The 23,273-nt window shown below is 33.4% G+C and overlaps 4 protein-coding genes across 18 annotated transcripts; all 4 read right to left on the minus strand.

The window, feature by feature from the left end:
• Positions 1-128: 128 nt before the first annotated feature.
• On the minus strand, positions 129-4,982 carry LOC149741260 (membrane-spanning 4-domains subfamily A member 8-like). 2 transcript variants are annotated; one of them, XM_089893895.1, is made up of 10 exons: positions 4,845-4,982; positions 4,417-4,512; positions 3,931-4,053; positions 3,235-3,294; positions 2,885-2,995; positions 2,433-2,543; positions 1,904-1,985; positions 1,256-1,383; positions 860-892; positions 129-481 (listed from the first exon to the last, which is right to left on the minus strand). In XM_089893895.1, the coding sequence occupies exons 2-10, from the start codon at positions 4,498-4,500 to the stop codon at positions 455-457; spliced, it is 759 nt and encodes a 252-aa protein (XP_089750021.1). In that variant the 5' UTR covers positions 4,501-4,512; positions 4,845-4,982; the 3' UTR covers positions 129-454. The 2 variants fall into 2 exon arrangements, with proteins under 2 accessions (XP_089750021.1, XP_089750020.1); XM_089893894.1 differs by having other exon boundaries at positions 4,821-4,960.
• On the minus strand, positions 4,909-11,013 carry LOC149741261 (membrane-spanning 4-domains subfamily A member 8-like). Of its 5 annotated transcripts, none has more exons than XM_089893890.1 (9): positions 10,851-11,012; positions 10,368-10,487; positions 9,466-9,522; positions 9,058-9,195; positions 8,540-8,653; positions 7,318-7,405; positions 6,714-6,859; positions 6,307-6,342; positions 4,909-6,037 (listed from the first exon to the last, which is right to left on the minus strand). In XM_089893890.1, the coding sequence occupies exons 1-9, from the start codon at positions 10,944-10,946 to the stop codon at positions 6,011-6,013; spliced, it is 822 nt and encodes a 273-aa protein (XP_089750016.1). In that variant the 5' UTR covers positions 10,947-11,012; the 3' UTR covers positions 4,909-6,010. The 5 variants fall into 5 exon arrangements, with proteins under 5 accessions (XP_089750016.1, XP_089750017.1, XP_089750015.1 ...); XM_089893891.1 differs by having other exon boundaries at positions 5,584-6,037; positions 6,726-6,862; positions 10,851-11,013; XM_089893889.1 differs by having other exon boundaries at positions 5,584-6,037; positions 6,714-6,862; positions 10,851-11,013.
• A 667-nt stretch (positions 11,014-11,680) lies between these two features.
• Positions 11,681-15,291, minus strand: LOC149741262 (uncharacterized). Of its 4 annotated transcripts, none has more exons than XM_089893902.1 (8): positions 15,137-15,291; positions 14,770-14,895; positions 14,507-14,563; positions 13,958-14,062; positions 13,495-13,611; positions 13,158-13,215; positions 12,780-12,811; positions 11,681-12,376 (listed from the first exon to the last, which is right to left on the minus strand). In XM_089893902.1, the coding sequence occupies exons 1-8, from the start codon at positions 15,200-15,202 to the stop codon at positions 12,362-12,364; spliced, it is 576 nt and encodes a 191-aa protein (XP_089750028.1). In that variant the 5' UTR covers positions 15,203-15,291; the 3' UTR covers positions 11,681-12,361. The 4 variants fall into 4 exon arrangements, with proteins under 4 accessions (XP_089750028.1, XP_089750027.1, XP_089750030.1 ...); XM_089893901.1 differs by having other exon boundaries at positions 12,780-12,814; XM_089893904.1 differs by lacking the exon at positions 11,681-12,376 and adding an exon at positions 12,413-12,449.
• A 1,025-nt stretch (positions 15,292-16,316) lies between these two features.
• On the minus strand, positions 16,317-23,217 carry LOC149741263 (uncharacterized). Of its 7 annotated transcripts, none has more exons than XM_089893897.1 (9): positions 23,058-23,217; positions 22,064-22,186; positions 21,504-21,560; positions 21,000-21,104; positions 20,397-20,513; positions 19,787-19,838; positions 19,437-19,480; positions 18,254-18,289; positions 16,317-17,133 (listed from the first exon to the last, which is right to left on the minus strand). In XM_089893897.1, exons 1-9 carry the CDS (start codon positions 23,118-23,120, stop codon positions 17,122-17,124), a joined length of 609 nt encoding a protein of 202 aa, XP_089750023.1. In that variant the 5' UTR covers positions 23,121-23,217; the 3' UTR covers positions 16,317-17,121. The 7 variants fall into 7 exon arrangements, 4 of the variants coding, with proteins under 4 accessions (XP_089750023.1, XP_089750026.1, XP_089750025.1 ...); XM_089893899.1 differs by having other exon boundaries at positions 16,466-17,133; positions 19,433-19,480; XR_016387359.1 differs by having other exon boundaries at positions 17,013-17,133; positions 18,190-18,289.
• Positions 23,218-23,273: the final 56 nt, after the last annotated feature.

The following is a 23,273-nucleotide window of genomic DNA, read 5'->3' on the forward strand; positions in this document are numbered from 1 at the left end:
TATCAATATTTAAAATAAATGTATACATTGTTAATGCGGTGCTGCACTACATACCATTCTTCCTATTAATATAAACTTGTTGGATATGCCCAAAGCATGATTACTAAAATATCAAACTAAAATAACTATTCTAACTCTTAAAGATTCGCTTTATTAGTGCAATACATTTATATACAAACACCATTAAATCTGCACACAGTAAATAACAAGCACCATGTAACATGTACCAGGTAAAAAGGGACACTAATAAATTCATAATCTGTCACACAAACACAAGACGATACAATAACTTGAAAAACAATTTACCCCCAAAACCCAAGATCTTGCATGCTGAACAGTCATAACATGGTGTTTGACAGTTTGAGCATGGCTACGTATGATCGAGATTCGTAAAGCATAAATCACAGGGAAGCAATATTGTGTGAAATAAATAACAATCTTTTTGAAAACATCTTTATTCTGGTGGAATAGATTTCTGGACCTGTTTGAAAATTCGGTTAACCAAGTTTTGTGTTATTATTTATTGTTGTGTGGCAACGACGGTCGTTATAACACAGGTGATCTATTTCATATACCTCGTACCCCCTTACAAGTTACCACATAAACATAACTTTGTAGGTTATTTTATTTTCGTAGGGCTTCTGATTTTGCCAACTATAAGCGACCACTGGGTTGCATTAGATGATGTTAAGCATATTGTACAAGGACACATATATACACACTAACACCTACAATAGCGAAAGGAAGCCTAGAGGGGAGTGTTCTATTCCCTATATAGGTAGTGTTTAACATATACATAAGACAGTTGTTTGGTTTTGTAAACCTTGCCTACAAAACCAATTCACCCAAGCTTACTTACCTCATATTCTGGGGGTGGTGATTCCTGTCCATCCTGCAAAAAAAAAAAGTTAATAAGAAGTTTTAAAATTGTTAATAAGTTTGCAGATAATCTATTTTATGTTGGTAGAGTCTACTTCACATTTGTGGTTAGGCCTACAGCGCAGCACGCCATGGGACCTAACATTTAAACCAGAGTTGGCCTATTATCCCAATATCCAGGGTGCTGCAACATTTTCCAAGTGATTTCTAAGTGCCTTGCCCAAGAACACTACCACTTTATAACACCAGTATTATTATATTAAATCTGGTATCTAACCCAGACAAACTATTAATCTAATATAGATGGCTCTTATGGTGAATGATTCTGATACAAATTGAATTCGTTCTTCATGTTATTCATTGAAGGAAGACTTACCTCAATTTGAACATTAGAAACAGGTTGAGCAGTGGCAGTAGCACTTGGGGGAACATTTGTACTTACTGGCATGTAAGAATAAGCAGGCATTTGCCCTGGAGCTTGTACGTAATACTGTACTGGATAAACTGGAAAATATTGTAAAATAGAATAGTTTAGAAACAATAGGCTAAGTAGTAAGTAGATACAGCACTAAAATTACAAATATTGAACCTTGGTAGCGACTGTTGTTTTGCTGTTAAACACTATCCTATCCAGATGGGTGATGTTAATTAAATAAGACCTTTTTTGTTGCAATTGATAGATAATTATGTTATGTTGCTTTAAGATTTTTGAGAATTAAATTGTTTTTTTGAGAACCACATTTCCATTGGTGTTTTTTTCGCCCCTACTCCTTACTAAAAGGCTGTAAAAACAGTGGTTAATTAAGAGATAATGTTATGTTGCTTTGAGACATTTAAGAATGAAATTGTTTTTTTAAAAACTACATTGTCTATTTAAGGTATTTTCCCTTAACAGTCTAGATAGATGCTTGCTTCAAGCTTGTATAGATGCTAAATATATGTTAATTAAGTCAAACAAAATTGTTATACGGTGGTCTTGGATTAGCCACCAACTTTGCACAAATTATACATTCATATATCATACCTACTGCCTGTTGACCTGCTGCCATATTAATGGCTTGTCCTTGGGGTATTTGTACAATGTGAGAAACAGACTGTGGTTGTAGCTGAAAATAAAATGGATTAATAGCTTAGAGATTTTGGCTTTAGATTAAGAATCAGATTCACAGCTTATTGTACATGTAGGTAAGACATATATAGCATATATTAACAATAATGGCTTTAAGCCAGTGGTTCTTGAAGGGTTATATAAATTGTTGGCTATAAATAAAAGAAAAACATTACCCGAAATGTTACATATGTGATTTTCATGAGCGTGCATGAGGTCACTGAGGTGTATGAAACATTCGTTTTATAACAACTGTCAATGTTTTGACATGCCAGGATGAGCAATTACAAATATGTTATTAACAGTAAAACTAAAATAACTAATTGGTAAGTGGGCACGAGGTGTATGAAACAGAAAATCCTGGTTATAACAACGGTCCTGCCCCACCACGCATGATAAACAAGTTACATTAAAAATATTCTTTTAATAAACCAATGTAACTTACCGTGCTTTTGTGACAGCAAGTACCAGCGCAGCACACAGCTGAATGAACAATTGAGAGAACAAACTCAAAAAGCGCGAAAAAGGCAAGAACAGAATAGAGAATGACGGTGGCCTTGGTTTGAAAGATTCATGTAAATGTATCCAGTATTTTTTTCATGAGTAATTTTAATACAAACATTACAGCATATATATATATCTTACATTAAACAATTCATTGGACCAGATTTTTGTCTAAAACGTATTTTGTAGCGCTTGACCTTGAACATATATATACGATTGTATTTAGTTTTAGGAGTTTCAGATCAAAACTAAAACTGCCTTTAGTGATGTTGGAAGTTCAAATAAAATTGACGATCATAATTGATATGGGCTGTTACGTTCATATCAAAACTGATCAAAAAGTTTTTTGTCACGTTTTTTTCTTAAAATATAAAAGAAAACAGAAAAACTTACATTACTTTCACCAGAAGTAGTGCCTCCAACAACAGCAGTTGTTATGCTGATGATAATCAAATTAAACGCCATCACTGAAGACATTATAGAAAGAACCATAGTTGCAATGACCTGTAATTGTAAGTGTCATTATTTATAAAACCGTGATGAAACAATGGATTACAATGGGCCTCTTATTTTCTGAGCAATTTAGGTGTACTCCTAGGCCATGTATTGAGTAGTAGCCATGGTGTAATTAATTTTTTTTAGTAAAGTCTACAGTGACATTGCAAAATTGGGGTTATATTCGTAGTCGTCAAATATAGGTGACCTCATTTACTAATTTAGAGTGCAATATACTTCGTGCTTACCAAGCATCGGCTGTTCTTTGATTTTGAAGCCAGAAACCCAAGAATTCCAGCTACTAGAAACTGAAATAGATATTATAACATTGAGTGTTAAAGTTTAATTGCATATTCTTGTGTGGGGGGTGGTAAAGACAAGTTTGGTTGGTTTGTTGACTAAAAGTTTGAGTAGACCTTAAGACATCTGGTCGGTTTTCATACAAAAATAACAATATAAACAACAGGCTTGACTTAAACCACACACTTGGTTGTTGGTTGGTTTGCCGACCAAAAGTTTGAGTAGACCTTAAGACATCTGGTCGGTTTTTATACAAAAATAACAATATAAACAACAGGCTTAAATTAAACCACACACTTGGATGGTTTGCTGACTAAAAGTGTGGGTGGAGCTTGTAACATTAGTACCATACGAAAATAACAATATAAATGACAGCACATACATAGTACACCATTGTTTTTAGTTTTCAACATTGTGTTTTAAAACCAAAACCTAATAACAATAATATAATAATAACTTTTATTTGTCTCTTCGATTACAGAAGCGAAGATTTGGAAATATTTTAAACAAAAAAGACAGGACATAGCTTTTCAGTATTATCAAACTTAATGAAAGTTTAAAATTAAACAAAGAAAGGAAATGCTAAACAAAAATGACAGTGAAATACTATTGGTATCCTAAAAATAAAACATGGAACAACTTACAAAAATTCCGCACCAGATTCCTGCGCCGGACTTTCTTATACTGGAGGGATAATAACCTTTGGAAATGATGAAAGATACAATAGCAAGTCCAATGCATAATACACCTATTGTCATCTGCAATATCTGTAGATTACAAACAGTATTTAATTTATTCTGTAAGGGTGAAGTCCTACAATATGTCACACCATAGGACCTGATATATAGACCAGAGTTGGCTCATTACCTGCATCATTGTATATACTGTAACCAGTAACTCCATCATTTATTCTGTGTGGGTAAGGTCCTAGAACATGGCATGGCATAGGGCCTGATATATGGACCAGAGTTGGTCTATTACCTCAACATTTCATATGTACATTCTATACTGTTTGGGTAAGGTCTACATTGTGTGACATAGGACCTGATAATTAGGGACCCATCTTACCCCACACAACTATAAACATAAATTACAGTGGGGGAAATGCCTAATTAAATAAGTGTACTTACCCCAAGAACTTTATGATTGTTTTGACGTTTAGGTTTTGGAGCTGGCATCACTGTATTAGGTTGTGGTTGCGTAACACTGGACATTTTACGAGGATCCTAGAAAAAAGCAACAAGTGCTAAACAGGATTAAAATAACAACATAATCATACTAGTTAGACCTATTTAATAATAATACAACTTAATAATGAAATACTAGTATGATAATACACAATACATGATAATACAATGGTAATAACATGATACATGATATTAATAAGATAATACAATATGATAAAACATGACAGCACTCCAAACAAATTCTAACTATACATCAATTCTTTGCAAATCTAACTTTGGTATTGTAAAGAGGTAAATAAAATTTTGGTATGTTATATATATATATGTGTGTTATATTACATGCATACCTATACTGATATGAACCAACTTACGTTGGAGAATTATCTTTTGTGGCGCTTGACACAGTTACCTACTTACACCTAAACTTTACATCTCCTTTTAAAAGCAAAGTTTAGGTTACTGTACATTTGGCAGCAATGTTAACATTACATTCGCAAACATACATAAACACTTTAAAACCAATTTTTTAGCCAAAGGTAACTTGGTAAACACAAAGGGAAGATCATAAAACAAAAACCAAAACACAATAAATTGTTATGCTGTTCTTTGAGATTTTAGGTTTAAGGTAATGGTAACATGCAAGGTCAGTCACAACATTTTGGTCAAATTGTGGGATATGGTGCATAAAGTTGTGAGATTTAAAATTTCAAACAATATTTAAACACCACTGTCTGGGGTAGAAAACATATTGTTTAATATTCAATTTTATATAGCCTTGAGGTTCTTGCAGTAAAATACTGGGTTTGGCCAAATGGTCAAATCCTTATAACGTCTTGTTAAATGGAAGATAAAACGCTGGAATAAAATTATACCGTAGATGTCAAAAGGTCTATATTATATTATGGTTGGTGAAAGAAATATGAGAATAAACTTTAAATTGTTGGTTGACAATGTTGATATAAAAGCACTAATGAGGAAACAACACCCAAGTGAAAAATTATCTGCAGTTTGATTTCACACAATTACAAAAGTAAGTAAAAAAATTGTAATGGAATTTAGTGCACCTAACTTTTATGGTACAAAAAACTGCGGTAGCGAATATATCACAAATAAAATTAAACGCTCATTATTATTGCAAGCACAACAAACGTACAAGGCAGAAATGATTAAAAAATAATTAGCCTAACACAAAAGTAATGCATTTTGGAATATTTTTGATTGTATTTTATAGCAAAACATTATAATGCCCAAAATGTAATCTAAGGTTATCGTTTTTGGGGAAAAAAATTGTTGATAGGTGTAAAATATATACGTACCAATATGTATGAAGTGCATATAAAAGGCATGCGCAAACTGCAAACACTGTACATTAACGCAGATACATACATACTAAATTTCAAATACTTCTAACTAACTTTGATTTAGGTTTGGTGTTTGTAAATTACGTTTCACACGATTACAATTGTGTAAGTTTTACAGATATGGTAAAATGAATGCTTCAGCATATGCAATTTTTTCACTTTGCAGTTTAAAACCTTCAAATTTTCGCTGGATTCTGAAGTGTCTGTATATGAAAGAATAAATAAATCTAAAAGCAATTGATGTTAAGTGTCTTATCCACAATGGCAGCAGCATCAAGCCTCAAACCCATAACCTCTGGGGATTAGAGACAGAAGTGCTAATCATTATGTCACAGTGCCAAATAATATACAATATGGAAAGGTTACTACAGGTTCGTAAAAGGTGATTTTAAGCTCCAATTATAGATTTTTGTCAACGAACAGTTAAATAAAACGAAATACAAAAAACAAAGATTCTACTTTGACATCATACCTCATATGCCGGAGGTGGGGCAGATGAAACAACGCTCTGTAACAAAACCAAAATAAACTTTCTAATTTATATTCGCGTATGATTAGGGATTTTATAGAGCAAGAATATTAAACTAAATTTTAAACCTTAAATTATTTTTTTTAGAATGGCTCAACGCTAAACATTTCTCAAAAGCTGTGTAAGTATTATAAGTAAGAGGCAACGCATATACCTGGCGTGGCATGAGATCTTACTTGAGAAATAAGTCAGATTTAGACAACAGCAAAATATGTAAACTGTGATTCTGTAAACCCTAATGTTTTGTATTCATAAAGGATCTGGTGCTACAAAAACGTAACAGACAAAAATCAAGTCCAAGACAGGACAATTGGTTGATATTTAAATACATGTAGAAGTCATGACTTTACCTGATTAGGAACCTGATTAGGAGCAAGAGCAGGGGCAGGAGCAGGGGCAGAAGCAGGAGCAGGGGCAGTTATGGGCACAGATTGCATTGATTGGTTGACTGCTGTGTATGTATATGCAGGGTACTGGCCTTGCACTGGGGGGTAAGCTGCTACGACAAACATAATGTTAAAAATAAGACAAACTATTATTTGAACACGAGACTTATAATGCTAGGTATTGGTAGTATATATATCTTTGATATACTATTCGTTGGACCATATTTCTGCTTGCTACATATGTTTTAGCATTTGGTGTATTCTGGTATAATGCAACAAGAATCATCCAACAATCTGAGTGTAAGATCAGGGCCAGATTCACAAAAATATCATGTTAAACCACATTCATCATAAAAGCATTCATAAATATAAAGGTACATTTAAAGGGATTGTAGTCCTATGGCAGCTTGTAAGCAGGTACAAGAAGTATGAAATGAATCACACACGTTATGACGACTGCCGTTGCCCCACATCGCAACATGCAAGCCTAAAGAAGTTACATTCATTCATACACACTCAAAAAAAAAAAAGTTACATACATAATACATTCAATGACAGCATATCTTACCATAAGCAATAGGTTGTTGTAAATACATAGTTTGTCCAGTATTGGGCACATGTACCATCATCACCTGGTTGTGGTTGTTAGAAGTATTCTGTGGAATAAGATGAAGTTAAATATATCCTTCTACATTATATTTAACTCTATATAGGCTATTTAAATCTAGCCTCTGGCATAAGTGGATCTTGTAAGCATATAATACCCCAAATTTCCAAATGGTGTTTTTAACAATCAACAACGCTCATTTAGAGTTCTGCAAATACGGTTGTATAACTCTTCAAATATTCTTTGTTTAATACCAAACAGGGCAAGAAAAGAGAATAAAAACTTAAACTATTTTCCCCAACCTACTATATATAATGCTCTTTTAAAGTCGTAATGATACTGGTATATAAATTAGTAAATATTTATTGTCTATTACAAAATGGAACAGTAAAAAATCATTTTAATGTTTGCATGATACAAGCCCTAAAACTGTAACTTTTATTTGATAAATCTTTTGTGTAAGTAAAAAAAGGAAAATAATAGTTTTTAACCTTTTATATTGATTTTGCGTGTATAGCTAATGTTTTATTAATTGTATCAGCTTTTTACCTAATCTGGTTTAATCTGGACTGGATGTATATAAAAAAGTAAGAAAAGTTAAAATAATTTTCAGATACTCTCAATTTAGGATTTTTCACTGAATAAACAAATGTTTAGAATTTTTTTCAACTGTTGTTAATTTCTTTACAAATTAAACATACATAGCTGCAATGCATACAATGCTGTAGCCTGTAGGTTAAGAAGTAATTATTATTTATCAATTGAAACATACATAACTGAACATATTGAGCTGCAATGGAAACAATGCTTTAGGTTTATGAAGCAATTCCCATTCATTCCATTGTTAGGGGAAAATTACACCTTTTGTTCAAATGCAATACGCAAATGATGTATAAAGATCAATCTTTTTTGGTTGGCTTGCAGTCTGTCACAGCAGGCTTAATGAAACTACCCAAGGATTATTTTATGCTTGTATAACAAAAAATACAGTTATTTAACTCTTCGGATATGATAGCAAGGAGCAAATTTAAAATTAGCAGCAAACAACGACATCAATCCCTTATAATAATAATATTGTAAGACTAAGAACGCTTCACATAATTAAATGCAAGGCCCCCAGGTATTCACCCATGCAGCATAGAATTCTGCAGAAAAATCAACCCAGGTTTTGTCCCCTACTCACCTTTGAACAACTTGCACAACATGACGCTACACAAAAGAAGGCTGAGTGGACGATTGAAAGAACTAGTTCAATGAAGCCCGTGATGGCTAGCAATGCATGGAATGCAACTGCCGCCTGTAAAATAAAAATGTTAATTACTTTATCCTCGCGTGGCAGGAAAACGACAGTCGTTATAACATGAGTGTTTATACACCTCGTGCCAGCTTACGTTTCCAAGTATGTTACTTTGGGGGGGATTTTTGTGTATGCATGGCTGATAATTATATTAGATGATTAAATTTAAAGATTAATTAAAATTTATTTATCCTTTCGTAAAAGGGCATTGGCGGTAGTCATAACACCAGTGTTCTGCTTCAAACACACTTATGGTGTATAGCTACAACTAAGATAACCCACACGCCACCACTTACCCATCAATTGTGAAGAACACATTTTTTACATGTCATTTCGAAATTTTTAAGTAAGAGACAACTATAGTTGTACAAAAAGATTAATTATAAATATAAATAAAGACTTACTTCATTTTTACCGCTGCTGCTATAATTATTATAGTACATATATTGGGTGTCGTACTGCAGAGCATAAACAATAGATATTATGGTGAGAACGCTTGCAAATAAAGCAGCAAATATACACAACACCATCCCAGCTATTATCTGTAAAGAAAATAAATTTAGGTGTTGAAAAGATTACCATAAGTGCCATTAATTAAATAGTTAAATAGTTAACAGTTTTCTTTAAAAAAAATAACCAATACAAAAGCTAGAATAGATGTAAAACTGGGGTCGTAAAAGACAATGACAACATTGTTTTAAATGTTAGGGTGACATTTTACCCACTCATGTTATGACAAGAATCCCTAAAGTTATAAAAATAATTAAAAATAAATACTATATCAACAAAAACAACATGAAAAGAAAACTAACTTTACAACTGTAAGGCTTAGTAGCAGCGTGCATGCTGATCCCACCAGCAAGGAGAAACTGAAAGAAATTAAAATTGACTTTAATATCAATAAATGCATTTAGGCCTATATGACTTATTTATCCTTGTGTGACATGGCAATGACAGTCATTATAACATGGTGGTTTTATGTTCTTTCCATACACCTCGTGACGACCAGCAAGGAAGGGAAATAAAATAGAGAACAGAGAAAGAAGAGAGAGGAATTCAAATTAATGAAATCGTTGCAACAAGGGGAATTTTTAAAAAATGTGCCGGCTTAAATATATTACATGTAAAACACTTTGAAGCAAAGCTTTAATTAAAATTTGTAATTATACTAGTGGGAAGAAATTGTTATTGGAAATGTAAATTGTTTGTTGACTTATCTGTTAACAATGTTTATTTAATTCTGCTTATCTGTTGACATGCTTACTGCTTAGGTAGTAGGTACCGCTAATAGGTAACGAAGACCAAACACAGTTGTTTATGCTCTCTAGTTTTTCGCAGTCACATTAAAAGAGATTTGTATACCAGTACCTCAAAACTTTAACAAGGCGTGACGCGTGATCCGTTACTAATTTAATGAATGAATTCAACTTATTATTTTTGCGTGGCAGGGCAATGGCATTCATTATGACATGTGTATTGTGTACTATATATGTAACTTTGCTGGAGATTATGTTTTTGTATTTTTTGTATGGCTGACAATACCGACATGAACAACCCATTAGTGACCACTGGGTTGGAGCAATTGTTGTTAAGTATCTTGCCCAAAAATATATAGACACACAAAAATCTAGCATTACCAAGCCTTGAACCTAAATCAATTAGACTAAAAAAGATGTTTTAATTGCCTAGCCACAGCACCAGACAACTAACTTACAAAAAACCCGCACCAGATCCCGCTCCCAACTTCAACCATGTAGGAACTAGCAGTGGTGTTGATTAAAAGAGCTGCAATTGCAAAGAAGACAGACAAAGTTCCAAGAATTAACTGGGAAATCTGTAAAAAAATATATATATTTAAGTGCATGATTAATTAACTTAATTAAGACATAACAAAACAAAGAAGAAAAAATTTCACCCACTTCCACTTTGCCGGTACCCCAACCCCCTAAGCCCCAACTTATTATTGGATACAAATGAAATACATTGTGCAGAAGTATGACACTTTTAGTTACATTCCCAACAAATTATAACTCTTATTACAGGCTCAAAACATTTTTTGTGTCCTTTTTGTCTTTACATACATGGCAACTCACAAGCTTGCATGAGGTGTATCAAACATGACATGTGTTATTACAACTGCCGATACCTCATTGTAAAGATAAATAAGTTATACTCATTCATTTCCCAGTCAACTTACCCCAAGTGATCTATATATCTTGGCATATTTAGCTCCTGGTATGCTTCGTTCAGTTGGAACTTGACTTTCTCCCAAGTTCTGATTAACTGTGGTCATGTTGCAGTACCGGTATTATTATTCCTGTGGCACAACTGCTGTGAAATAGTGTTAAGATATAGGTATATTAAACATGAAATGAACAAGTAAATAGTAAATAATATGGTTAAATATATAAACTAACTGCATAAATATAAGTTAATAATTACAGTAAAACAAAAAAATAGGTGCTGACAAATAAGCTTTTTCCCAGTACGTATTTTGTTACGTATTGAAAACTGTAAACAAATGCATTATGTACAAAAATGCATTATGTACAAAAACGCATTATGTACAAAAACGTAATACAACATTTCGACTTCGACTCTATACAAACGCCTGTGGATGCATTAAAAAACAAATCCAACTTAACTGGATGCCAGATTACACAACACTGCAGAAAACCCGGTGGGAATGTCACACAAACTATTGAACTACTGCGGTTAGGGAGAAATAGCGTTTCTAAGTTCCCCTTCAGTCAAAACAAGTTTTAAACCAGATTGGTAACCTTTTGCGGGTAACGTATTCGGGGATATTTGCACGCGAAACGAATTGACTGTTTTCACTTGCTGCTGCATAAAATATCGTGGTTTAACAGAGTTTACCTTTTATACCTAAACGCATATAGTTATCTTATTGCATTTTTAAAGACGCATTTCTGTACATCGAGAACTTACGTAAACCAGAGTGGGTATATACGTACTGTGATAAATACATGTCATTTGCGCGAAGCTTCTGGTGTAATAACTCATACATAGGCTCATACTTAGTACTTTAATACATAAGTTTAATACATTTACATGCAATATCAGTTATCTTTGCTAGTAATATCAACGTGCTACTTCCCACCTTTTTTGCATCACCACCCACATTTATGAAGCAAAAGTTCATGGCAAAGTAAAACGAAATTCGATACATGATGCAGTACAAAAAATTGTTGAATGTACAATAAAAATCAATTTGGGATTACAGCCAAAGGGTTTTATGAAACCTAGTACACAATTTAACTAAAAATGCACCAACACACAAATGTACAATTAAATGAGGATTCATATAGTATAAAATTACCGCAATCATTTTAAAGTGTAACAACTTTTATTTACTAGTGTATAATGTTTAGATTGAAGAGGTATATATATCTTTCAAAATGCATTTTATAGATGAAAGATTGAGTAAGAGTTCTGTACCAACACTTAAACAATTAAGAGTTTCAGAAACACTGTACATGCAAGGCAATATCATTAATTCATTATAAACACTAAAAGGTTAAAATAGCAGAAGTACTAACGAGGTTAAAATGACATGGTGTGTAATATAGTACATAAATGTCTTAATAATACAATAAAGAAATTGGGTGGGCACTATTAGAAAGAAAATGATAACATTCCGTTGGGCAGTAAAGCAGGAGTTTCTTCATAAAGGTAAAGATCGGCACATTAGACTTCTACCTTCTGTGGAATAAACATCAATTTGGGTTTTTGTTAAACTGTTCACGGCCTACTAGAAATAACTGTTCACAGCCTACTAGAAATAATAACAGTTTGTATAGATAATAATCATTATTCTGCCCCGTGGCACAGTGATTAGGGTACGGCTTCAAGTTTAACGTTTGAAATTGCTTTACCAATGTTGTTGGCACGTTTTTTTGAAGACATTTAAAGGCAATTGCTTTAACCAAGTGGTCCTTTATATGTTGTTTAAAATGCCAGTAACGCATTCAAAATATTACCTACAATGTTACATGGATTGCAACTCGTAAGCAGAAATGAGTTATAACGACTGTCATTGCCCGAGAATATAAACAGGTGACACCCATAAAACCAAAAAGGTCTGGCTCAATTCAGTTACACTTACCTGGGGCAACGGAGCTTGTCTTGGATAATCTGCTGCTAAAACAAATAAGTTAATTTAACTATTTAGATTAGTAGTTACTGTTAGTAATCAAGCTAATACCAAATTCTTTAACATGGGATATGTTACATACGTTATCAAGCACATATTAAATTTAATTTATATATGCAAAAATACAATTATTAATATTATTCGGAAAGCAAAATATAATTTAATAATTACCAAACTATTCCCAATACCATTTAACCATTTATATTCATATCATCAAATGATAATTTTACATCATTTATGTTGTTATTTCAAAGCGAAGATATAAAACATGACAACAGTTTGTTGTAAAGAGTTTGAAAATAAATACATTGTTTTTATAATGCTACTCACCTTGTGTGGCTGGTTGGTTTGCCACATATGTTATTGGCACAGCATTAACAGATACTGCCTATAAAATGAAACAGAATTTACTGAACTACTAAGAAATTTAACTTTGGTATTCAATCAAATCGTAAAAACTGTTTTAAGCAAAAAGGGTGCTGTGCCACTGCATATGACTATTTGTTGCAACAGCCACAATGTTTAATGAACACTTAGCATTTTTTATCCAAAACATGTTTTAAAAACTGTTGTATTGCTGTTGATTCCCTTCACCTTGTCCTTAAATAACATAATTTTTGCTATCGTTTCGAACAGAATAAATTTATGTTATGTTGTTGTTACTTACTGCATATCCCTCCTTTCCACAACAAACAACCGCAGAGCAATAACCAGTAAACACAGTAGCAACTATGGTTTCACCCAAACCTATGATAATATTAAGGACAGAAAGCACCCAGATCTCCTGGATAAAATGTAACATGGTAAATAGTAATCATAGAAATTTGATTATATAGACAGAATTCATATAGACATATAACTTCCAACCATACATGCCAGCTATCTCGTAAATATTTTAGAAACTGCCATTTTGGCAAAAATTTTTATGACCGAAATCATGTGTTATAACGTCAGCCATTGTGTGTTCTGCAAAGATAGGTAAGTTGGATATACTTCTTTGTTATGAAAATCTGGTTTTATTAAATCAATAAAGGAATTTACACTTCAAAATGTACAACAACCTCTGTACACTACTTTTGTTCACTTAAAATCATATTTAATGACTATTTTAACATTTTTGCTATACTTACTGTTGGAAACATTGAATGGTAAACCACAATTAACCGAATGGCAAGTATAAGCACTCCCAAGCTGAGAAGGCCAGAAATAACGGACATAACCAATCCAGCAATTATCTGTCAAAGCACTTTATGATTTATATAATGAATAAATGATTTTAACTTATTTGCCCTTAGGTGGCGGGACATCGACAGTTGTAATAAATTGGGTGTTCTGTTTCATACACATCGTGCCAGCTTATAAATTTGCCACTTTATTTACTTTCTAATTTTTAATATATGACTGATAATTTAGACAACACATTAGTGGCCACCGGTTTAAAACAATATGAATTAGGTGTCTTTGTCAGAGCACACATACAACCGCAATGGTAGTGTCAAACTTTGCTAACTATTAACTAATGTTGTGTTTGTAACTACTTAGTTTATCTTCGTACAGCTGGAAAATGACAGTTGTTAAACCTGGATGTTCTGTTTCATATACTGCATCCCAGCTTACAAAGTAGCCTACCAAGTATGTTACCTTGTGGTTAAATGTTAGTTAAAATCAAACATACTTACCACTCCTTTTGCTGGAAACCTGCTGGCTTGAACACCCAGAGCACCGGTACCCATGAACTGTAAGAGTTTAGTTGTATCTTATATTAGTACTCATTAAATATACCCTGTGGTAACTTAACAGAACAGCCGCCAATACAATGTTAGGTAGCCTATATAGGCCAAACTCTTTAAATTTTTAAAAACCTTTTTTTAAACTTTTTTTAAAATAAAAAAAGTTCGTGATAAGAACTCCATTTAGGTATAATGACTAAAACATAACTCACTATAGCTCCAGCCCATATTCCCATGTATATATCAGAACCAGATGAACCATTCTTAATAAGAAAAAAAATAATGTATCCAAAAACTTCTTCTAAAAAGATGGCAGCTCCAAAGCAAATGTGTGATATCTAAAAACAATATTTAGATAAATTTGCAATAAGTATCACCATTAAACAGCAAAAATAAGTAGAAAGTTACATTCATTCAAAATTGGTGCTAGTGAAGAGTCTTTCCCCTACCTTATTTGCTAACCACTAACCCCTAACCCTTAACCCCCTTATCATCAACACCTAACCCCCTAACCATTAATGGTATAGATACCCAGCAATCTACAAATAACTTAATAAATACAATCTTAAACATACATACCCCCCATACTCTGAATGGTATCACATATCTCCATTGTGGCTGTGTAGTTATTGGTGCAGCGATCATTTTAAAGCAGTTGTTTTTAGGCTACCTTTACAAATATAGTACTGTGGAGTAAGATGGATAGCGTTAGCATCTAAAACGCATATTTTATGCCGTGTTTAACAATTAACAACGCTCTTTTTAGAGTCGGGAAGATTATATAATCTGCAAATATTCTTAGTTTACTTAATTTTAATAAAAATTAATAAAACGATAAAAAAGACGATAGAAAAAGAATGAACAAACATGTCCTGTTTTACCCCTGCCCGACGCCGTGGCAAAGAGGTTTTCGCGCATTTCCTACCTAAATCTCAAATCACTGACTTGGCTCAGGTGGAAAAGAAAGCGTTATCTAAACGTTTGCATTTATACCGAGTGTTTTTAGCTGCACCGATAAGAGTAAAGCCTATAATTATATCATAGCGTGGTCGTCATGCGTATAAAGGGAATCGAAGCACCCGCGGCAAATTAGATCAAACGGAATGCTCACAACTCCCACGCATAAACCCAAGGCGTTACCAATTTAAATCATTTTATAAACGATATGCTAAAATCGCCCGAATCCTGACTACTTTACTTCCAATTTCCGAAGTCAATGCTTGAATAAATGTATGATCGTTGGCAAAGGCGTAGCCTACAAACGAACTATAGCACAAGCTAAATAAAACAGAGAACAGTATTCTGCATGAGTGGGTACTCCATGGGGAGTATGCTAAAGCGCATTTTCCAGTGGGATGGCAAAGGTATTACCGCATAAGCCTCTACCCAAGAGGATAGGCTACCGCTACAATACTTGACGCCGCTACTATTGTTGGCATGTGCCCTTGCGCAAGATACAACAGCAATTGCTTCTACCCGGTGGTCGGTAATTATTTTTTGTCTGAACTGTCACCCATACACTAAAAACATTATAATCACTCACACATTTACATATGGGTGAGAACTTGTATGCGCGGACGAGTTTTACGAAACAGACCATCCGTCTTATAACGACTACAGTTGCTTGCAATGCGAACTGTGCCAGTCTTTTCTCTGCCTTATTATCAGCCCAATGCATGCTCGGGGAAGCGGTTAAGAACACCTGCTGTGGGCAGGATCACGGCTAGTAGGCCGTGGCAGGATTCTCATGAGACTACTCTGGTGACTGGGTTGTTTTATTGAAACTATTCTGTTCATTCCATAGCACCATAAACACACAAACACAATAAGCATGCACCAGTAAAACAAAGTGTAAAAAGGCAAATGCGGCAGTTTAGTAACCACAATTCAGTAAACAAAATACATGTATATGTATCGTAGTCAGTTTAATAACTACAATTCAGTAAACAAAATACAGGTGTATGTATCGTGGTAAGACTTTGAAATATTAGGTTACAGTAACGAGCACCAAAGGTAAGAGTGTAATTTAGACAAAATGTATACCAACTTAATGTTTAAAAACAGAAACAATGTTGATTCAGTAATTCTAACAAAACTGAACCGCAGAAAAATATGGCAGTACCATACGCCAATGCTACACAACATGATAAACACTAAACATGGTTATAATAAAAAAAATCAAGCAGATTTCGTTTTTGCATGGCAATGTGCTTTTGTTTGTTTTGTGCTTAAAATATGGTCACAATCTAATTCTTCCAAGATTATATAATTACTGATGTGTATAACTAAAGTGTGGTTAGTAAAATGATTCTGCCACAAACAGATAAAGGCTTCATAATTTCAAAACACTTGTCTGCACTGAATAACAAAAGCTCTACAGGACCATGCATTCTACATTCATGCTATTTTAACAAAATTATTACAGTAGTCTTTTAGTGATTTGAAACTCCATGTATAATAGTGAGTTAGTTCGTTGTAATACGCTTTCATAGTTAGTTGTTTTCTATACTACATGCAAATAGTGGTTGAATGTGGTCATGACGTGTTATTGTAGTAGAAGTCTTTTATTCTTGAACCTGCAAAAAATAAATAATGTTCTGTTTAAATAGGTCAGCTTGGTACAATACCCCAGTACAGATTTGACTGTGAAATACAAAAAAATAATAGTTAACCAGCTGCTTTCAATATTCATGTATTATACATTTTAATGTAAAATGCAGAGATTTTACAAACATTACATAACATAACATTGTTAATTTATCTCTTCAAATACTATATTGAAGATCGAATTCATTTAAATAACAAAGATAAAACAATTAGGAACAAAATGATAGTCGTTAAAACACCCTAAGTAAAAAAACTGAACCTTTAAAAAGTGTGACTGCTATAAACTCACAATATAAATAGTTTGTTAACTCAAATATTTCTTACAGTATATCAAATATATTAATAGATTTTAATTAAACAAAGTTAAATACGATGCACCAAAATGACAGTTCCCTAAAATAGATTATGCCTGGTAGGGGCAGCAACAGAACATTACTATAATCTGGGGCATAGGTTGCTGTTTTATGTGTGGTTTGTGGGTTACTGCATGGAAATTTTACAACAAAGACAAGAAAGCTAGCTCCTAGTTACGTAATGTATGCAATGCATTAGTTATTCCAAGATTGTAACCTAGATTACATTTCCAGATGGGATTTGAGAGGCTCAACCACAAGAAACTCTTATTAATAATTCAGAACTCAGCAAGACATAAACCACCACACTGGGAATAAAAAGCGTGAAACCAATCTTTTTACCAAAAACTATTTTAAATTTAGCAGCCAACAGGCAAGATTGATCCAACTTCTATATTGTAAACCAAATAACTCAATTTTCTCAGATTTAACCAATTCAAGTATATATATTTACGTATACAGTTAGAATATATGAATTTTTAAATAATTAGTTTACCAATTGAATTTATGACTCTCCTTGGGGCAGTCATTATAATACAGCTATTCTGTTTCATACCCATTTTACCAGAAATAAATATAATTTTGTTGCTGCTTAAAATTGTTACGTTGGGAAATGAACTGCCAAGTGATAATCATTGAAAATATTAGTTTTTTTATACATTAACCTAGTACCTTAATGTATAATACAAAAGTAATGAGAGCAGCATACAATATTTATATTTATGTTTCAACTTGCCAATTTATACTCTGGGGGAATCTCTCCTTCAGGCTTCTGCAGAAATTAAATAAATGTTTAATTAGGACCATGTGTTAGGTTTAGATCAATGCATGAATGCAATGTAATAATGCTGTGGTGTAAGTTGGAATGATAGGAAATACACATAAAAATATGGACAACTAAAAACAACATTATATAATTTTTATTTATCTTGCAGGCCACACCCATACAAGTAAAACTTAACCCTAAAAGTTAAAAATGGAATCTTTTATATTTTATTGAAATAAGCTCTATATGGTTGCCATTTATAATACATATAAACATTGCAGTTTGATTATTAATTATTCATTACAAATATCATAGCATTCATTCTTATACTGTTGCCCCCCTCCCATTATAAAAAGAATGCTTGCCAGATATGTGTGTGTGACCTGAATCACACCATTGGTATGCAGTGGTATGTCATGTATGCCACAAATATTGTGACCAATGGGCACACACATACTCCCTCTTCAGTGTTGCCAAATAAAAATCAATAAAACAAAACTAAAAAGTCACATTGAAATAGATTCGAATTTATAATTCTGAAACATTACATTTAAATCATTGTCTTTTTTATTTTTATTATGGTAAACACTGGAACCTAAACCTATTTTACTCTCTTGTTTCTCTCACAGCAGGGCAGCATAATAGCCTTATGGGCGTTTTAAAATCGATCGAAACTATATTATGGTTGTGGGTGCACAGAAGGTGATTTTTTGACCAGTTTCAATAAAAACGTACCAGACCATATATATAATAACACAGTAGTCTTTTATGTTACGACTTTCACTTAAAAATTGTATCACATATAAATCTGAAGAAAAAAATGCAAAAATTCAGTTTCACTCCTAATCGTCAAACTTAAACATTGGAAACTCTATTAATTAATGAGCCAAATGCAATACTAGCTCTGGTTATTAGTAAAGATACCTAACAGCAGGGTAAAAGCTATTTTAAACTGCAGACTAAAACACATAATGTCATGTCTGTTTTAAAGGTTTGAGTTACTTGTTAGCTAAGACACTAACATTCACATATGCCAAAAAACTAAACGTATAATTTAAAAAAGCTGTTCTAGGCTTAACAGTGAAACATTTTCGACACTCCAAATTTAACACCTATGGCCCTATGTAATATTATTTACAATCTACTTACTTACTTGGGATTGGGGTGGGTAGCCTGTTTGAGGTTGGTAGCCAACAACTGTAATAATAAGTTATTTATCAATATATAAAGGTTAAATAAACTTGTTTATCTTGTATATTTTGTATGCCGGCATGAGGTGTATAAAACAGAACACCAGTTGCAGCATTTGTGGCACATAAACATTATATATGATAGTGGAAAGTAGGTTTGGTGGGAATTGTATACATCCCAGTTAATTCATGTTAAGTGCTGTAACATTAAACCAAAGCCTTAATGGACTAAATGTATACATTGGACTATACATTACATGGGAGTCCAAACATGGCATAAATGTTACATACAAACAACAAGCTTAAGCCTTACTTGGTTGATTAGCAGGGACAGTTGTCAGAACAACAGTATTAGCTGGTACTGCCTGGAATATAATTGACAGTTTTAGTTTTGGTCATTTTTTTACACTTACTTTAATTCCAACCACTTTTTGATTTGTTTTACAACTACATATACATAAGTTAATTTACGAGCTTTAAAAATTGCAAAATCAGAAAACATTCTAACCAGCCTACATTCTTTCCATTTACAACATACCATAATAACACCTGTTAGCGGTTTTAAATAAATATTGTTTGTTATCTTTTAGCAGCTGTGGATATTAAATCCCAGGGGCGAGCTGTTTGCTAAATCTACTAACTTTAAGAGTAACCTATAGAACAGTTCTGGTAAAAATGTGTATTTTGTTGTAGCAAACATTTCATTTATCATTCGGCATGATTTCACTATACATAATTGCAAAATTTTGAATATAATATACTTTGGCTCTGTTTATTTGCATAGACACCCGAAAACAGTGCAAAAACTGTTTTAAACTTATATTTGTGCATCTAGGTACCCTTGTGTTACCCCAGGCAACCCTAATGTAGCACTTTATACTTGTACATGTTTCATAACATAAAATTTGATGAAACATACGTACCGCATAATCCTTCTTCCCACAGCACACCGCACCACAGCAGAATGCACTGAACACAATGGAAGTTATGAACTCCCCAAGTCCAGCAATTGCTACAATTAGCCGGAATATCATGATCAGCTGAAAAACACAGAATTTATAACATAACGGAATAAAAATTATAAATTTTTTAAAAAAGTTCCTCAGTTTAAAAATTCCTAATTTTTTTGGCAACCCAAACATTATACAAAATTTAAACAAGCATGTCCAGTAAAATAACTTTAAAGCAATTTTAAAAATGAGGTCAATAGGCATTGTAAACCACTGTAGTGAGTGACAGCTACATCACATTGTGACCTATTTTAGTATTACCAACAAATGGGCAAACAGCATGGTACTTAAAGACATCCATGTTATAATTACTGTCACTGCTCCACCACGCGTAAACATATAAGTTGCATTCATTGAATCATTTATTTATTTATTTATTTGGAACACTAATTGAAAATAAAGTATAATCAAAAAAAGTCTCATAGAATATTACAGATAGAACACCACATGTTATAACAATTGTTGTTGCCCTGCCACCCGAGGATAAATATGTTACATTTCTTTCAGAAAACCTACCGGTAATACGTTTAATGTTAAACCAATCATTGCTGAGATTCCAGTGCACATAATCACAAAGGCAAGTATGCAGGATACAATTGAAACCACCATTCCTGCAATAACCTGAAAACAAGTTTAGCACTTTAGCTTGAAACACCAACTAAGATAATACATTAATAATAATCGTCCGACGCGGTGGCATAGTGGTTAGCACATCTGCCTGTAACCCAGAGGTAATGGATTCAAGGCTCGATGCTGCTACCACTGTGGGCGTATGTGTCATTGGACAAGACACGGCAATTGCTCCAACCCAGGGTCACTAAAGGGTTGTCCAAATTATTAGCCATACATAAAAAAATCTAAAAAAATCATCACCCACAAATTAACATATATACATGGTAACTTGTAAGTTGACACGAGGTGTTAAACCCGTGTTATATCGACCGCTTTCCGGCCATGTGAGGATAAAGTAAAAGCAGTTACATACATACATCACAATAACATTAGACAGACTTAACTTACCAAACGCCTTGTTGGGCCTTTCCCAGCATGTATGCCAAGTACACCGGCAACACAGTACTAAAATTTTGGAATAAAATGTTAAACATACATGAATGTATTTAATGTATACATGCGTAATACGTCAACTACAGTTTAAATCTCAGGGTACGACATATGAGCTTGCCCAATACAACAAATATTATACAACATAAAATAAACTTTAACTTGTATTTATCTATAAGACAGACACTAATAAAGATCAGGTTAATTAAAACAACGAAAGGAAAGGAATAAGCAGCAAAGTGAGTAAACACATTTTATTGGTAAAAATTACTATAGTAAAGGTGGTCAAATAAAACATGTGTACTATAATGTATTCATGGCCAATGGGTTAAAACATGTTTTATATCCCATGTTTAGATTCACCTGTAAAGGTTTTAATAATACCTATGAGAAATTAAAGATAGGACTAACCAATACTTTAATTATAAAATTTAAGGGTCCCAAGTTTGCATAAATTTTCCAAACTTGCATTATTTTTCATAAACAAATATGGGCCAGTTTAAACACTATAAACTCACCAGAGCGCCTGCCCACATCCCCATATAAACCCCTCCAGTTGAAGCACCTAATGCTGCCAGGATATAGATCACGAAACCCATCTCACCCACAATGCTGATTATCCCAAACACAATCTGTGCAATCTGGAAGAAAAGAAAAACAAGAGGTAGGCGACAAGGGCTTTTTTGGTGATGGAAGTTTAAAGATTACATCAACACTTGAGGATAATAAGTTCAGGGCTTGATGCTGCTACCACTGTGGGAATATGTGTCTTTGGGAAATACACTAAACAACAATCCCTGTGGTCACTAATGGGTTACCTAAGTTGTTAGAGATGCAGAAACACAATCGCAAGCAAAGTCCGGCGCCGTGGCGTAGTGGTTAGCGCGCCTGCCTGTAACCATTAGGTAATGGGTTCAAGGCTCGTCGCTGCTACCATTGTGGGCGTATGTGTCCTTGGGCAAGACACTTAAGGACAATTGCTTCAACCCAGTGGTCACTAATGGGTTGTCCAAATTATCAGCCATACATAAAAAAATGAAAAAATCCAAAAAAAAATAATCACCCACAAAGTAACATACATGGCAACTCGTAAGCTGGCACGAGGTGATAAACCCGTGTGATAACGACTGTCGTTTTCCGGCCACGCGAGGATAAAGTAAGTTACATTCATTCATTCATTCATTCAAAGTTACAAAGACTGGGTTTGGATAAAGTGGTACACGGGGTAATGCGGGACAATGTGTTTAATTACCTTTTATCTCATTAGATTCATTTAATAATAAATAAAAATGCTATAAAACTTTTTAAAAGTTTTTTCATGTCTGTATAGATGTCTTTCCAAAGTCGATTACTGTTTTAACTAAATCAGTGTTAAAATATGGGAGAACATGTGTTTAATTGTCCCAATTTCCCCTATTCTACTATATATAACTCGTAAGCGCGTACAACGCGAGGATGAATGTGTAAAACTTATTCATTGCTTACTAATTACACCAAATAACACATACGTACCCCACATTTTCGGTATCTATCTGCGTACTTGGCTCCAGGAAACTCAGGATTAGGTGCGCTCATTGTTCCTGCTATGTTTAATATTCAAAACACAATCAAAAAAATCTATAAAACAAAATCACATTGCAATAAATGTAAAAGTATATAACACGCTTTTTGCAAATTAAACCCATACTGTTTTGCAAACACTACGAACTGCAATGATGGTAAAACTGC

The sequence above is a fragment of the Ciona robusta genome, chromosome 1 (assembly GCF_009617815.1).
Source record: "Ciona robusta chromosome 1, ASM961781v2".
NCBI classification, from domain to species: domain Eukaryota; kingdom Metazoa; phylum Chordata; class Ascidiacea; order Phlebobranchia; family Cionidae; genus Ciona; species Ciona robusta.

Excerpts from the sequence above, each read along its gene's own strand:
- LOC149741261 (XM_089893889.1), bottom strand. The coding sequence starts at position 10,946 with ATGACCACAGTTAATCAGAACTTGGGAGAAAGTCAAGTTCCAACTGAA. Across the intron at positions 6,863-7,317 it reads ACAACAACCTATTGCTTATG|CAGCTTACCCCCCAGTGCAA; the intron begins GTAAGATATGCT and ends TGTTTGTCGTAG. Across the intron at positions 6,343-6,713 it reads CTAATCAGGTTCCTAATCAG|AGCGTTGTTTCATCTGCCCC; the intron begins GTAAAGTCATGA and ends GTTTTGTTACAG.
- LOC149741260 (XM_089893895.1), bottom strand. The coding sequence starts at position 4,500 with ATGTCCAGTGTTACGCAACCACAACCTAATACAGTGATGCCAGCTCCA. Across the intron at positions 2,544-2,884 it reads CTACTTCTGGTGAAAGTAAT|GCCACCGTCATTCTCTATTC; the intron begins GTAAGTTTTTCT and ends TTTCAAACCAAG. Across the intron at positions 1,986-2,432 it reads CTTGCTGTCACAAAAGCACG|CTACAACCACAGTCTGTTTC; the intron begins GTAAGTTACATT and ends TTTTATTTTCAG.
- LOC149741263 (XM_089893897.1), bottom strand. The coding sequence starts at position 23,120 with ATGAGCGCACCTAATCCTGAGTTTCCTGGAGCCAAGTACGCAGATAGA. Across the intron at positions 21,561-22,063 it reads GGATGTGGGCAGGCGCTCTG|TACTGTGTTGCCGGTGTACT; the intron begins GTGAGTTTATAG and ends CCAAAATTTTAG. Across the intron at positions 18,290-19,436 it reads GCTACCCACCCCAATCCCAA|AAGCCTGAAGGAGAGATTCC; the intron begins GTAAGTAAGTAG and ends TAATTTCTGCAG.
- LOC149741262 (XM_089893901.1), bottom strand. The coding sequence starts at position 15,202 with ATGATCGCTGCACCAATAACTACACAGCCACAATGGAGATATGTGATA. Across the intron at positions 14,063-14,506 it reads GGTTTCCAGCAAAAGGAGTG|ATAATTGCTGGATTGGTTAT; the intron begins GTAAGTATGTTT and ends GTGCTTTGACAG. Across the intron at positions 12,815-13,157 it reads AAACCAACCAGCCACACAAG|CAGCAGATTATCCAAGACAA; the intron begins GTGAGTAGCATT and ends TATTTGTTTTAG.